This window comes from Sebastes umbrosus, chromosome 23 (genome assembly GCF_015220745.1).
Source record: "Sebastes umbrosus isolate fSebUmb1 chromosome 23, fSebUmb1.pri, whole genome shotgun sequence".
NCBI classification, from domain to species: Eukaryota; Metazoa; Chordata; class Actinopteri; order Perciformes; family Sebastidae; genus Sebastes; species Sebastes umbrosus.
Window position 1 is genome coordinate 861732 of NC_051291.1, and position 14336 is coordinate 876067.

The 14336-nt window shown below is 40.8% G+C and overlaps 1 protein-coding gene and 1 long non-coding RNA gene across 2 annotated transcripts in view; both read left to right on the plus strand.

The window, feature by feature from the left end:
• The window catches only part of LOC119482581 (NACHT, LRR and PYD domains-containing protein 14-like), a gene marked incomplete at its 5' end in the record, with an annotated part of 158976 nt that overhangs the window by 17143 nt on the left and 127497 nt on the right, over positions 1-14336 (plus strand). Inside the window, one exon of the mRNA XM_037760253.1 lies at positions 10686-10859. Coding sequence (XP_037616181.1) covers positions 10686-10859 — 174 coding nt within the window. The remainder of the gene's footprint in view (positions 1-10685; positions 10860-14336) is intronic.
• LOC119482602 lies at positions 1659-4325 on the plus strand. The gene is made up of 3 exons (XR_005205471.1): positions 1659-1708; positions 3382-3509; positions 4291-4325. It is a non-coding gene; the product is annotated as an uncharacterized LOC119482602 (long non-coding RNA).

Below are 14336 nucleotides of genomic sequence, written 5' to 3' on the forward strand. Positions count from 1 at the left end.
AAGCATCGAGGGCCGGGAGGAGGAGTTAAAGGAGGAGGAGTTAAAGTAGGAGGAGTTAAAGGAGCGAGGGCCGGGAGGAGGAGGAGGAGGAGTTAAAGGAGCGAGGGCCGGGAGGAGGAGTTAAAGCATCGAGGGCCGGGAGGAGGAGTTAAAGCATCGAGGGCCGGGAGGAGGAGTTAAAGGAGGAGGAGTTAAAGGAGCGAGGGCCAGGAGGAGGAGGAGTTAAAGGAGGAGGAGTTAAAGGAGCGAGGGCCGGGAAGAGGAGGAGTTAAAGGAGGAGGAGTTAAAGGAGCGAGGGCCGGGAGGAGGAGGAGTTAAAGGAGGAGGAGTTAAAGGATCGAAGGCCGGGAGGAGGAGGAGGAGTTAAAGGAGCGAGGGCCGGGAGGAGGAGGAGTTAAAGGAGGAGGAGTTAAAGGATCGAAGGCTGGGAGGAGGAGGAGGAGGAGTTAAAGGAGCGAGGGCCAGGAGGAGGAGGAGTTAAAGGAGCGAGGGCCGGGAGGAGGAGGAGGAGGAGGAGTTAAAGGAGCTAAAAGAGCGAGGGCCAGGAGGAGGAGTTCATATTTAATATAATGTTTGATGTGAAATAAACAAACAGAACTGATTAACATGCGTACTTCAGCTTTCAGATGATGTTCACCACTTCTATGTCACATCTACTGCTGACCTGCTATCTCCCCCTAAAGACCCCTGGACCCCCTAAAGACCCCCTGGACCCTCTAAAGACCCCCTGGACCCCCTAAAGACCCCCTAAAGACCTCCTGGACCCCCCTAAAGACCCCCCTGGACACGCTAAAGACCCCCTGGACCCCCTAAAGACCACCTGGACACCCTAAAGACCCCCTGGACCCTCCTAAAGAAGACTAAAACGGGTCTATTGTGGGTCTCAGAGGGTTAATTCAGCCTGTTCAAGCCAAGAGAGATTCTTATGAACACATCATGTTAAATGGCTGTGAACACACACACACACACACACACACACACACACACACACACACACACACACACACACACACACACACAGATGAACTCAGTTGATTTCCTGTAAATGGAGAGAGGAGGAGCTGCACTGACGGTGTGACGCAGGCTCATGAGAACAGAGGAAGAAACCATGAAAGTGAAAGTGTTCAGTTCAGTTCAGCTTCAGACTCCATTTAGAGATAACGGAGCAGAAGACAGAAGACTGAAGACTGAAGACTGAAGCAGGGTGAGTGTTAATCCAACATTGTATTACTTCACTCTCAAAGTGTCTGAGTCAGTTTCCTCCCTGTGGACTGTAGAGGAGAGAAATGTTAGAATGAACTCAACAGTTTGATTCTTCTGTGAACACAAAGTCATGACTGGCTGAATAATCCTCATTAAACCTGCTGTAAGCCAAGAAAACCAGCAGAGAGGTAAAGAGAAGTGACCAGGTGGAGCGCTGGCTGGTTTTATTATACTGTATACTGTGTGTGTGTGTGTGTGTGTGTGTGTGTGTGTGTGTGTGTGCGCGTGTGTGCGTGTGTGTGTGTGTATGTGTGTGCATGTGGTAGAGAGAGAGGGTGTGCGTGTCTTCCTGTTCTCTTGGACTAACTTGTTTCCGTTACATGTTCACAGTCAGTGTTTCTGTTTGACCTCTCAGACTGACTTCAGATCAGAAGATGGAGGAAGAGGAGGAGTCTAAAGGTCTTCCTCTGTTCTTCAGTAATGAACCTGGACCCTCAGAGTCAAAGTAAGAGAGCTGCTACTAACTCATTTATAGGACTCATTTTCTCTTTCCTCTACCAATTTTCTGTTGATTTTGTGTTTCTATTTTAAAATTTCTACTAAAATGTATTTACTAACTGAAGTTGAACAAACTTTTCTCGACACAAAGAGAATTAAAGCCCCCCCACTCCGTGGTGGAGTGAAGCTCCAAACTTTAAAGCACATTATTGACAGTAGCAGTAGTTTGTGTGTTTAGAGCTACTGAAATGTCTTGTCATCAGAGAGTTTATCAAGGATTCATGTGATGTGAATAAAATCATCTTGGTGTTTGCAGAGTTCAGTCCAGACAGAGAGCAGAGTCTCCAGTACCCAGCTGTCTGTCTATGAAGAGTGACGGGTCCATGGATTTTCCTCTGAACTTCAGTAATGAACCCTGGACCCTCAGAGTCAAAGTAAGAGACTGTTTCTACTGTAAGCTGACATGATGGATGATGATGCATTGAGGATGGAGACTAAATGTTCTGCTAACAGATTTATATCCTGATGCAGAACTATAGTGCAGATACTGTTTCAACCTCAGATGGATCTTAGTCTGGGTTTTATAGCCACAAACTTACTGATTGTATTTCTGTAACAAAACACCTGAGAACCTCCATTTCACAATTTATCATCAATTTAAATCATGTTTTCATTTAATGTAATGTTTCATTCACAACTGTGAAATGATCTAAAGATCTGCAACTATTCAAAATCTAGAAGAATGAGCTTCAAATGAGTCATTCAGTTTCTCACATTGGTCCTCTAAATCTGTAGTTGGTTTGACTCCTCCCTTAGAATCAGCTGTTAGGACCTACTGGGTGTCATCTTGAATCAGTGCACATCAGAACTGTGCAACATGTGGTGAAAAAGCATCTGCAGAAAGTATTTGGCTCACCTTGATCATATGTGTTGATGGTTTGAGTTTGTTCTTTCACTACATGTGTAAAATATGGTGAAGGAAACATCTGCTCAAAGGTCCACTTACTAATGATCCAGAGCTTTCAGTTGAAGCTTTGGACTATTGTAAGTGGACCTTTGAGTTTAGATTCTCTGCACCACATCTTGTTTCTGAAGGTCAAGAACAAACATCTCTGGTGTAAACTATCTGCTGACATGAAATGGTCAGATGTAGATTTGTACCACTTCTGTTTTTAGAATATTTGAATTCATGTCTTCATTTGATAGTTGACAGTAGAAAGTGGCAGAAAACATGTTGACATTAAAAATGAACATCAAGGACACCAGAGTACATGCTGTGTGTCTCAGACTGCTGGTCTACCTCAATATTTAGACCACTTCTAACCTCAGTTCATGAGCAAGTTGCAGTTCTTTTTATATAGTTATATAGTTTATATAGTTAATTTGCCTCCAAAATAATATAAATGTTTTAAAATGTCCGTTGTTCCTCTTAATAAAGAAACTTCAGCCAGATCACTAAATGTTTAATAAGACAGTCAGACAGGAAAAGCAGCTAATTCTTGTTTATTAAAGCAGGAGAGTTCAAATAAAGGAACATTTTCATCACAGACTGAATGCTGAATTCACTACCAACACTTTAACTCTTCTCTGTGACCATCTGAGCTTCAGTGTCGGACAAGTCTGGATATTCTTCACCAACAATCAATAAATGATTTTAGTAATAAAGTAATGTCTCCACAGAGAGAAGAAGAGGAGTCATGCTTCTGTGGAGGAGCCGAGTCCATATTCAGAAAAGACCTCGACTGCAGACGAGTCAGACCAGAACAAGACCTGGACCTCAGACAGCCCGTCAGACCAGCACTGTCAAAGTAAGACTGTAGATGGACTGCTGATGTCTTCATGTCTGTAAACTTGTTGTTTTAATATCCTGACTATTGTTGTGACAACTGTTTAAGATCTTCTCATCATACATATCTGCTCTGCATCACTTGTACCTTTGTTCTCCTTTGAGAGAAAATCTGAACCCGAGAAAGAAAATAATGTTATAGTTTGTATGTTTTGTTTTTATGATAGCACTCCGTCTTTGCATCAACCAATCAGAATGATGTTTGTTCTCCATCTGCATAGATGAAGATGGAGAACTATTATCTCTGTAAAGCAACACATCCTGTTCTATCCCAGACAGACAGACACACTGATGAAAGGGGAGTTATCTTCTTGTCATTGTCGTATAACAATACATGCTCATGGGGATCTCTTGTTGGGTCTCTAAATTATAGGAGTACGGTCTAAACCTGCTCTATATGAAAAGCATCTTAAGATACTTCTGTTATGATTTGACGCTATATAAACATAAACTGAACTGAACTGAACTGAACAGGAGCCACAGACTTTGAACAACATTATCTTTCCTGCTACAGTCTCTCCTTCTCTGAACTTACAAACACACGTCTGTCCTGCAGAGCGACACGTTGAAACACTATTAAAAATAATATAGAAATCACGTTGACGTTAGTTTAGACTTCAGAAGAGGGAAGATGACTTTATAACCTTTACTTCTTTATATGTTCTTATATTGATTATTTTCATATTGGCATTAGAAATAATGAGTTTCTTTGTTTTGTCTTAAACTTTGTTTCTCTCTTTCAGCAGATAGAGGTCTGCAGGAGGTTGTAGATGAACATAAGATCAGTCTGAATAGAGGTCTGCAGGAGGTTGTAGATGAACATAAGATCAGTCTGAGGAGGAGATGTGAATGTGTGACTGAAGGAAGTGATGAAACAGGAAGTGGAACCCTCCTCAAAGAGATCTACACTGAGCTCTACATCACAGAGGGACAGAGTGAAGAGGTTAATACCCAACATGAGGTGAGGCAGCTTGAGACAGCTTCCAAGAAGGAGACCCTCCATGACGTTCCAATCAAGTGCCAGGACATCTTTAAAGCCTTACCTGACCAACAGAGACACATCAGAGTCGTTCTGACGAACGGCGTCGCTGGCATTGGAAAAACCTTCTCAGTGCAGAAGTTCACTCTGGACTGGGCAGAGGGCTTGGAGAACCAAGATGTCAGTCTGGTGGTTCTGCTTTCGTTCAGGGAGCTGAACTTGATCAGAGATGAGCAGTACAGTCTTCTCATGCTGCTCCATGTTTTCCATCCAACATTACAGAAGGTCACAGCAGAGAAGCTCGCTGTCTGTAAAGTTCTGTTCATCTTTGACGGCCTGGATGAAAGCAGACTTTCACTGGATTTTCCACAACAACGAGGTTGTGTCTGATGTCACCCAGAAGTCATCAGTCAACGTGCTGTTGACAAACCTCATCCAGGGGAATCTGCTTCCCTCAGCTCTCGTCTGGATAACTTCCCGACCTGCAGCAGCCAATCAGATCCCTCCTGCATGTGTTGACAGGGTAACAGAAGTACGAGGCTTCATCACTGACGCCCAGAAGGAGGAGTACTTCAGGAGGAGAGTCAGTGATGAAGAGCTGTCCAGCAGAATCATCTCTACACATCAAGACATCCAGGAGCCTCCACATCATGTGTCTAATCCCAGTCTTCTGCTGGATCACTGCTACAGTTCTGGACCACATGTTGACTACAGACCAGAGAGGAGAGCTGCCCAAGACCCTGACTGACATGTACTCACACTTCCTGTTTGTTCAGACAAAGAGGAAGAAGCAGAAGTACGTGTGAGGGACATGAGACGAGTCCACAGGAGCTGATGGAGGCTGACAGGAAGTTCTTCTGACGCTGGGGAGGCTGGCGTTTGAACAGCTGGAGAAGGAAACATCATGTTCTACCAAGAAGACCTGGAGCGGTGTGATCTGGATGTCACAGAGGCCTCGGTGTACTCAGGAGTTTGTACAGAGATCTTCAAAAGAGAGATTGTGATCTTCCAGAAAACAGTCTACTGCTTTGTTCACCTGAGCATTCAGGAGTTTCTGGCTGCAGTCTACATGTTCCACTGTTTCACAAACAGCAACACAGAGGTACTGAAGGACTTCCTGGGAGAAAGATATGTTCATTCAACCCTGGATGACTTCCTGAAGAGAGCCATGGTGAAATCCCTTGAAAGTAAAAATGGCCACCTGGACCTGTTTGTTCGCTTCCTTCATGGCCTCTCTCTGGAGTCCAACCAGAAGCTCTTAGGAGTCTGCAGGGTCGACAGACAACAGTCCAGAAATCATCCAGGGAGAATCATCAACAACCTGAAGGAGATGAACAGAGTTAATACCTCTCCTGACAGAAGCATCAACATCTTCCACTGTCTGACGGAGATGAACGACACCTCGGTACATCAGGAGATCCAAGAGTTCCTGAAGTCAGAGAACAGATCAGAGAAGGAACTCTCTGTGTTCCAGTGCTCAGCTCTGGCCTACATACTGCAGATGTCAGAGGAGGTTCTGGATGAGTTGGACCTGAACAAGTACAAGACATCAGAGGAGGGACGACGGAGACTGATTCCAGCTGTGAGGAACTGCAGAAAAGCTGTGTAAGTCCAGATGTGATTAACTTTATAGATCAGTGTAGATTAGTAGTTTAGTTATTAAAATATACACCACTATAAATTATTCTTAAATATAATATTCTTTATAGGTGTTCCACGTGTTTATTACATAAATATGTCAGTTGTATTTTGTCACAGATGTTTCTTGAGCTGTTTCAAATGTTGAGTTAAAACAAACCACTTCACACTCGACATTGTGCTCGTTGGTCCTGAACAACACACCTGCCATCCAAACAAATACCTAGAAAACGATAATAAATTCAGATTAAGTCTGAGAAGTTGATGAAAGAAAAGCTGCTAAATCAGGAAGACACCACAGTAACTGTAGAAAGTAAAATAATACTTTAAAACGTTACAGAGGACACACGGTAAAATAACACTTAACACGTTACAGAGACACGCGGTAAAATAACACTTTAACACGTTACAGAGACACACGGTAAAATAATACTTTAACACGTTACAGAGACACACGGTAAAATAATTACTTTAACACGTTACAGAGACACGGTTACAATAACACTTAACACGTTACAGAGACACACGGTAAAATAACACTTTAACATGTTACAGAGACACACGGTAAATAACACTTTAACATGGTTACAGAGACACACGGTAAAATAATACTTTAACACGTTACAGAGACACACGGTAAAATAACACTTTAACACGTTTACAGAGGACACACGGTAAAATAACACTTTAACACGTTACAGAGACACACGGTAAAATAAACACTTTAACACGTTACAGAGACACACGGTAAAATAATACTTTAACACTGTTACAGAGGACACACGGTAAAATAATACTTTAACACGTTACAGAGACACACGGTAAAATAACTACTTTAACACGTTACAGAGACACACAGGTAAAATAATACTTTAACACAAGCTCTTTGGTGGATTATGTGTTCTTCAGGAGATGCTTGGACAGATTCAGAAAAGATGGAAATACACAGCTTCCACCAATAACAGCGGTCTGATGAATATATAACATCAGAATGGTAGAATTTCAGACTTTTTAAGAGATCTTATACACACCAAAGATCAATGTTGTGTTTTTAATGCTGAAACACTGATAACATCTTTCTGATGACATTATGTTGAAAATAATGCAACCTTATTGGTTCATTTAATTGTGTTTGTGAGCTGAATACGTTTGATGCTCAGAAAAGAGTGTTAATGACAAAACTTCATGCAGTCATCAAAATATCTAATTATATGAATGTTTGATTATGTACAGGTCTAATATTATTACACGATTTGTTTCATTTCTCTACCGTTTGGCAGCAGTCAGTGAATTTTCCCATTTATGGACGTGAACCTGAAAGCAGCAGGTAGCTAGCAAAGAGAGGTCATCTTTATCAACTGTATTATTATTACTATTCACTGAGTTTTAAAAATGCTTTTCTAATCAAGAAGGCCTCATGCTAACTTTGTGGAGACAGACCTGGGATCAGATCTCACTGACAGACTGGACATTAGGGAAGCCTCAATGTAACTACATGTTCTCTCTCTTCATCTGCAAGATTAAAGAAAAACAAAGATTAAAAATCTGCAGGTTTGAGAGAGAGTGATGAGAATTATTGTTTCATGTCAAACAGTGAGATAAGATTAGCTGAACCACTGATGTGAGGAGCAAATGTTAATCAAGAGAAGTATATATCAAACTGTTTAGTCATCAAATGCATGAAGTAAATATAAACTGTCCTCTTTCATAATAACATATTTTGTCATTTTTGTGTCATGACAGACTTTCTTGCTATGGACTCTCAGATACTCACTGGGAAGTTGTGTCCTCAGCTCTGAAGTCCAACCCCTCCCATCTGAGAGAGCTGGCACCTGAGTGGACAACACGACCTGAAGGATTCAGGAGTGAAGCTGCTCTCTGCTGGACTGGAGAGTCCAAACTGTAGACTGGAGACTCTGAGGTCAGTTCACTGACTGTAGTTTATGTAGTTTGTACACACACTCTCTACACACACAGCAGAAGCTTCAGTTGGTTGCAATCTCCTTACGTCACCGCTAGATACCGCCAGATCCTACACACTGGACCTTTAACCACAGACCTTATTTCAGACATCTAACTAAAAACCCATTGACCTCCAGACGAGGGAACAGGAAGTGCTAAAATGCTAACTCATCTCTGGGTTTTAGGACTCATTCCTGTAACTCTCTATTTGAACATGTCTAAAGGTGCAGCACTCTTCAACAAACACGTATTGCACCAACTTAAAGGCATATAAGTGATGATTATGAACGACACCATCTAATCAGAGGTTTCTATGGTTCTAAGTTATTCCCACGTTCTTGTTGACAGCAGATCTAACTGTGCTCTGTTTTCATGTCAGCATTGTCTAATTATTTGAAGCCACAGACATTTAGATTGCATCAAAAATCAAATAAATATTCTGCATCAGAAACATCTTTGCAGGTTCATATTTTTCTCAAGTCTATCTGAATACAATACTCACATGTTCATATGTACATTCAAAGAGTTATTGATGTCTGTCATCATTCCTTCTGTCTGCGAAGCAATCCCCGTATAACCTGAGTGTTACGAGATGAGGACTAAATCCACCGTCTTGTTCTGTGTAAAATGACCTGTAAAGTTGATCTTAAACTAATCGGAGGCTTCAGCAGTCTGAGTTAGACGTATTAGGGCTGGGTGACTTGGACAAAATTAAATATCACAATATTTTTGACCAAATACTTCGATATCGATATTGCGACGATATTGTAGGATTGACCATTGGTGATTTCACAAATTATTTACACAATGAGATTTTTGATAAATAATCATCAGTAATGTGGATCTCATGACGAAGTGTAAATGACAAATAATAGAACAGCTAGAACAGTCTGGTAAGTTCAGATAATTACATCCCTTTATTGAAATGTAGCCTTTAAAACCAGGAAAAGACGACACTGATGCCATATCACGATAAAACAATATCCAAAATCTAAGATGATATCTCGTCTCATATCACGATATTGATATAATATGGATATATTGCCCAGCCTTAGTATGTATCCAGTCAGTATGTTGTGTTTGACCGTTTCCTTGTTGAGCTGCAGGAGGATTAGTAACTCAAAGAGGGAATTTGGTACTAAACAGTCTGTAACTTTGGTAAACACTAGGGGCGGGAAAAAAATCAATTCACCTTTGTGTCGCAATTTTTTCTTTACAGTTTAGAAATAGATTTTTTAATGCCAGAATCAATATATTTGCTCCATTTGAGTCTATGTGGAGGTAGAAGGAAGTTACCGCTTTTATTGTTGTAGTCTGAGTAACGTGACTTCATATCTGTTCCAACCAAAACAAACCGCAGCGAGCCGAAATGAGAAAGTCTAAAACGTTGGAGGGTCAGCGTGGATACGACCTGCACCCTCACATGTTAAATCCAGCGTGGTAAACACTACACATCCAGTAAAGGATGGAAACACTTTGGGTTTCACACATTGACAGGAAAAGCAGAGCTAGACATCACGGCCTAAAGCTGCATGCTAACTCTGTCACGGACAGGAAACGTTATCGTATCGCGGTAACGTGGCGGTCGAGCCGGCCGTCGCTCTCATCTCCGTGGTCAAATGGGCCGACGCTACAACTGTAGAGCACCCAGATACTGACATTTATGTTAAATGTATTTAGCCTTTGATTTTTGGGTTTTGCTGGAAAAAATGTAATAAATACTTCCTGACAATGACTGATATATTTGACTTCAGGACATCTCTGACTACATACATGCTGGAAATCAAACAATTTTACTGGATTCATTTAGATATTTTCCAAATTAAAAGCCCGTAGAAGTGTATGATTCAACTTTTTCCCATGGTCTAGTGTTAAAAAAAGTTAACAAAAATAGCAATAAATTGTAATATCGAATCACAATACTTAAAAATCACAATACATATTGAATCAGGAGATAGTTGAATCGACCCAGCCCTAGTAAACACTCACTTGATTTGTCGGACTCAGACTGCTGAATCTTCATATTAGTTTCAGTTGAACTTTTGAAGTCATTTCTTACAGTGTAGTTGTGTTATGAAGGGACCACTTCACAGGAGGAATGATTACTGCCACCAATAACTCTTTTTAATGTACATATGACATGTGGCTGTTGTTTATAGACACACTTGAACAAATGTGGACCTTTCCTGTAAATGACATAAACCTGCTAAGCTCCCAGATACAGTGAGAAGAAGGCCATGTAATAAATGAAGTAATGAAGTCCAACAAGTCTGATTTGATATTGATCCTCTAATTCCAGACTTGACAGAGATCAGCAGCATGTTATTGATGTGTGTTGACATGAACAGGTGTATGAATGTTGTGGTAACATCTGGATGATGTCTGTAGAAGGCTGACATTATGATGATCCACAATAACACAATGACAAAGTCACTCTACTCATTTTAGGGAAAAGATCATTGATTAGGACATAGTGATGTTGAGCTACACATTTAAAACCTGAACACATCTGACTGGATTATAAAGTGATTTTATCTTCATCATTTATTCTTTATTCAGATTGTGGAGCTGCAGGTTGTCAAAGATCAGCTGTGCTTCTCTGGCCTCAGCTCTGAAGTCCAACCCCTCCCATCTGAGAGAGCTGGATCTGGGCTACAACGACCTGAAGGATTCAGATGTGAAGCTGCTGTCTGATCTTGTGGAGAGTCCACACTGTAGACTGGAGACTCTGGAGTAAGTAGAGGGTCGGAGTCGGTCCATGCTGGTTTCAGCAGTATTGTTGTGATGCGTTTCCTCTGTTAAGCTGTGAGAGGAGAACGGTGACACACAGAGAGAGAGAGAACAGTCAGCCAATCAGATCAGCCAGAAGCTTGTTGTGATCATGTGTTAGAGTTGATGTGAAGAAGATGTTGTTGTTGTGTTCATGTCTCCAGGAAAAACACTGAGTATCTTAATGCTAAAGTCCATTTTCTTCTTCAGTGGTTTAGTCCATTGACTGTGGCAGAGCATTGTTGAGCTACACATTTAAAACCTTCATATATCACAACACCTGACTTCATCATGTTAAAATAAATTATAAAAAAACATAAATATGAAGAATAAATAAATAATCTCTATTTCAGCTATCAGACAATAACAAATATATTCACTATTTACTTTTTCTATAAATGTTATGAAGCTTTATGATTCTTTTACTGACTGAAGAGTTTAAACTGAAGATGCTTTGATTTTATGACTCCACTATTCCTAAAATATATATTGTAGATGAGTTTTGTTCACATTTCCCCAAAATCCATCCTGACATATTTGACATCTTTAGAAACTTTGAGATCTTGAGTTGAATCTTGAATCAGTTTCTGTGGTTTTTATTTGTGTTTGGCTGCTCAACATGAGTTTGTATAGATGGATCCACTGGTGGAGCTGTCAGAGTTTAAGAGGTGAAGTCACTACGTCTTTATTGAAGTAGCAGCACGTTGTCATTAATATTAATGAGAGCTCTGTTTCACTGTTTGTGTTTAACAGTTTTTAACCTGCATCCTTTTGGCTTCAGGTGTTTAGAGTTTACATTTTATAAACTTCTACGTTCTAAACCTTCTTCAGCTCTGAACACATTATTAAACAATGAATGATTTCAAGCAGGAACGTTGTCTTCTAAACTTACATCATTTATTTTTTATTCAGATTGTGGAGGTGCAGTTTGTCAGAGATCAGCTGTGCTTCTCTGACCTCAGCTCTGAAGTCCAACCCCTCCCATCTGAGAGAGCTGGATCTGAGCCTCAACGACCTGAAGGATTCAGGAGTGAAGCTCCTGTGTGGTTTTCTGGAGAGTCCACACTGTAGACTGGAGACTCTGGGGTCAGTTCACTGACTCTCTGTTACTGTTAGATATCTTATATGTTTAATTAACAATTGAACCTGATTTATGTACAAACATAACTTCCATCCATAAAGTTGTTAATGTCCTTTTCTTCATATTTTCATGTTTCTTGAACTAAATTCAGTCTGCAGTCACTAAAGACTTGTGTTTCTTAAAGAAAGTGTAGAAAATGTCCACTGTTAGTTGTTAAAGTAAATGAATGTTTATCATTGTTGGTAAATGGTCACATCTGGATACAGAAGATCCTCTGAACTAATATTGGTTCTAAATTGATCAAGTTTACTTCATGAAGTAGAAATATTTCTCTGGTTTCTGTTTGTTTCAACGTGTTCCACAAATAATGTCTGATCATTGATATTGATCCTTCAGCACACACACATAGATGAACACAGAGATCAGCAGCATGTTATTGATGTGTGTTGACATGAACAGGTGTATGAATGTTGATGTGACATTTGGATGATGAACACATCTGATTGGATTATAAAGTGATTTTTATCTTCATCATTTATTCTTTATTCAGATTGAGTGACTGCAGTTTGACAAAGATCAGCTGTGCTTCTCTGGCCTCAGCTCTGAAGTCCAACCCCTCCCATCTGAGAGAGCTGGATCTGAGTGACAACAACCTGGAGGATTCAGATGTGAAGCTGCTGTCTGATCTGGTGGAGAGTCCACACTGTAGACTGGAGACTCTGAGGTCAGTAGAGGGTCGGAGTCGGTCCATGCTGGTTTCAGCAGTATTGTTGTGATGTGTTTCCTCCGTTAAGCTGTGAGAGGAGAACGGTGACACACAGAGAGAGAACAGTCAGCCAATCAGATCAGCCAGAAGCTTGTTGTGATCATGTGTTAGAGTTGATGTGAAGAAGATGTTGTTGTTGTGTTCATGTCTCCAGGAAATAAAGCTGGATTACAGCTGACAGCATCACAACATGTATAGAGACAGTGGTCCTCATCCATCAAACTGTCGTACCATCAACTCTGATCAGAAAGTCTTTGTTCTCTCATTGATCAGTTCATCTCTGTCACAGCTCTGAGATCAGTCTGACTGAAGCCTCAGATCACTGGCTCTTATTTCATAGAACCGTGGTTACATTTAGTAACCATGATGTGGTCTGCCCATAGAGCTATTAAAGGAGGGTAACGGGATGAGGGTGTGGAGGTTTAGTGTCTTCATTAACTCGTTCCAGTCACTAGGAGCAGCACACTGGAATGAGTGAGGACCAGAGGAGGTGCAGACTTTAGGAACGACCACACTGATGAATTAGCTAGAAGATAAATTGCGGTTCCTGTTGGAGATATTGAGTAGTGAGCGGAGATATGGAGGTTGGTTCTGCTAATGATAGTTTTATAAATGAACTGTGTGCTGCATCAGTGACTGACAGCTGATGAAGGGAGTCTCTGTAAACACTGATTCATGACTTCTGTTCTCTTCTTCTCTCAACAGATGGGAGTGATCTCCGTCAGAGTGAGTGATCAGAAAGTGGATGTGTTGAGAGGATCAGCCGTGTCCTGATGATCCACAGAGGTTCACCACCTGGACCTGCATCTGATTTTGTCTTTTTTTATTCATTCATATATTCTGAACCCAAAGTGCCTCTGCAGAATAGTTCAGTTCATGACAACATAACTGTAGATGAACACATTTAAATAGATCTTTCTGCTCTGCTTTGTGTCGCAGCTCCACCCTGTGGAACGATGGAGTTTTGCTGTTTACTTCCACATATTTCTAAATAAGTTAATAAAGTTACCCTATTAAAACCAAGCCCTCAGGAAGAGCGTCTGCATATGACATGATAACTGACTGATAGGTAAACATGACACAGGTAGATGTGATTACTGTGGACAAGAGGAAACGGTGGAGCATGTCATGTTGCATTGTGGGAGATATGAGGAAGAAAGAAGGCCTCAAAGAGATTAAAGTACACTTTGATTTAATAGATATTTGTAATGGAAAATGACATTGTATGTAATGATGTCTCTTTATGCAACAGTGGAGAGTTCCTGTCTGTGTGCTCTTCGTCTCATGTAGTGGGAAAGTACTGAGTGTTGACTTTTACTGGGACACTGTCTGAGTAAAACAACTCCTTTTCTCACAGTCCCTGTTGTAGATTTCTATATAATCACATTGTAATAATCTCCTGCAGTGCACTCTTCTGCAGACTTTGTGTGACTCTGTATAACCAGTGCCTCTTCTTGCAAGAATAAAATACAACAAAGACATTTCATCTGTTTGAGATCCTTATTTCAACGTTCATTAGGACTCATCTCGGAATATTGACAGAATTTCCATTACATATTCTACAAAAGAACTCACTAAATGAGTGTTATAGAAC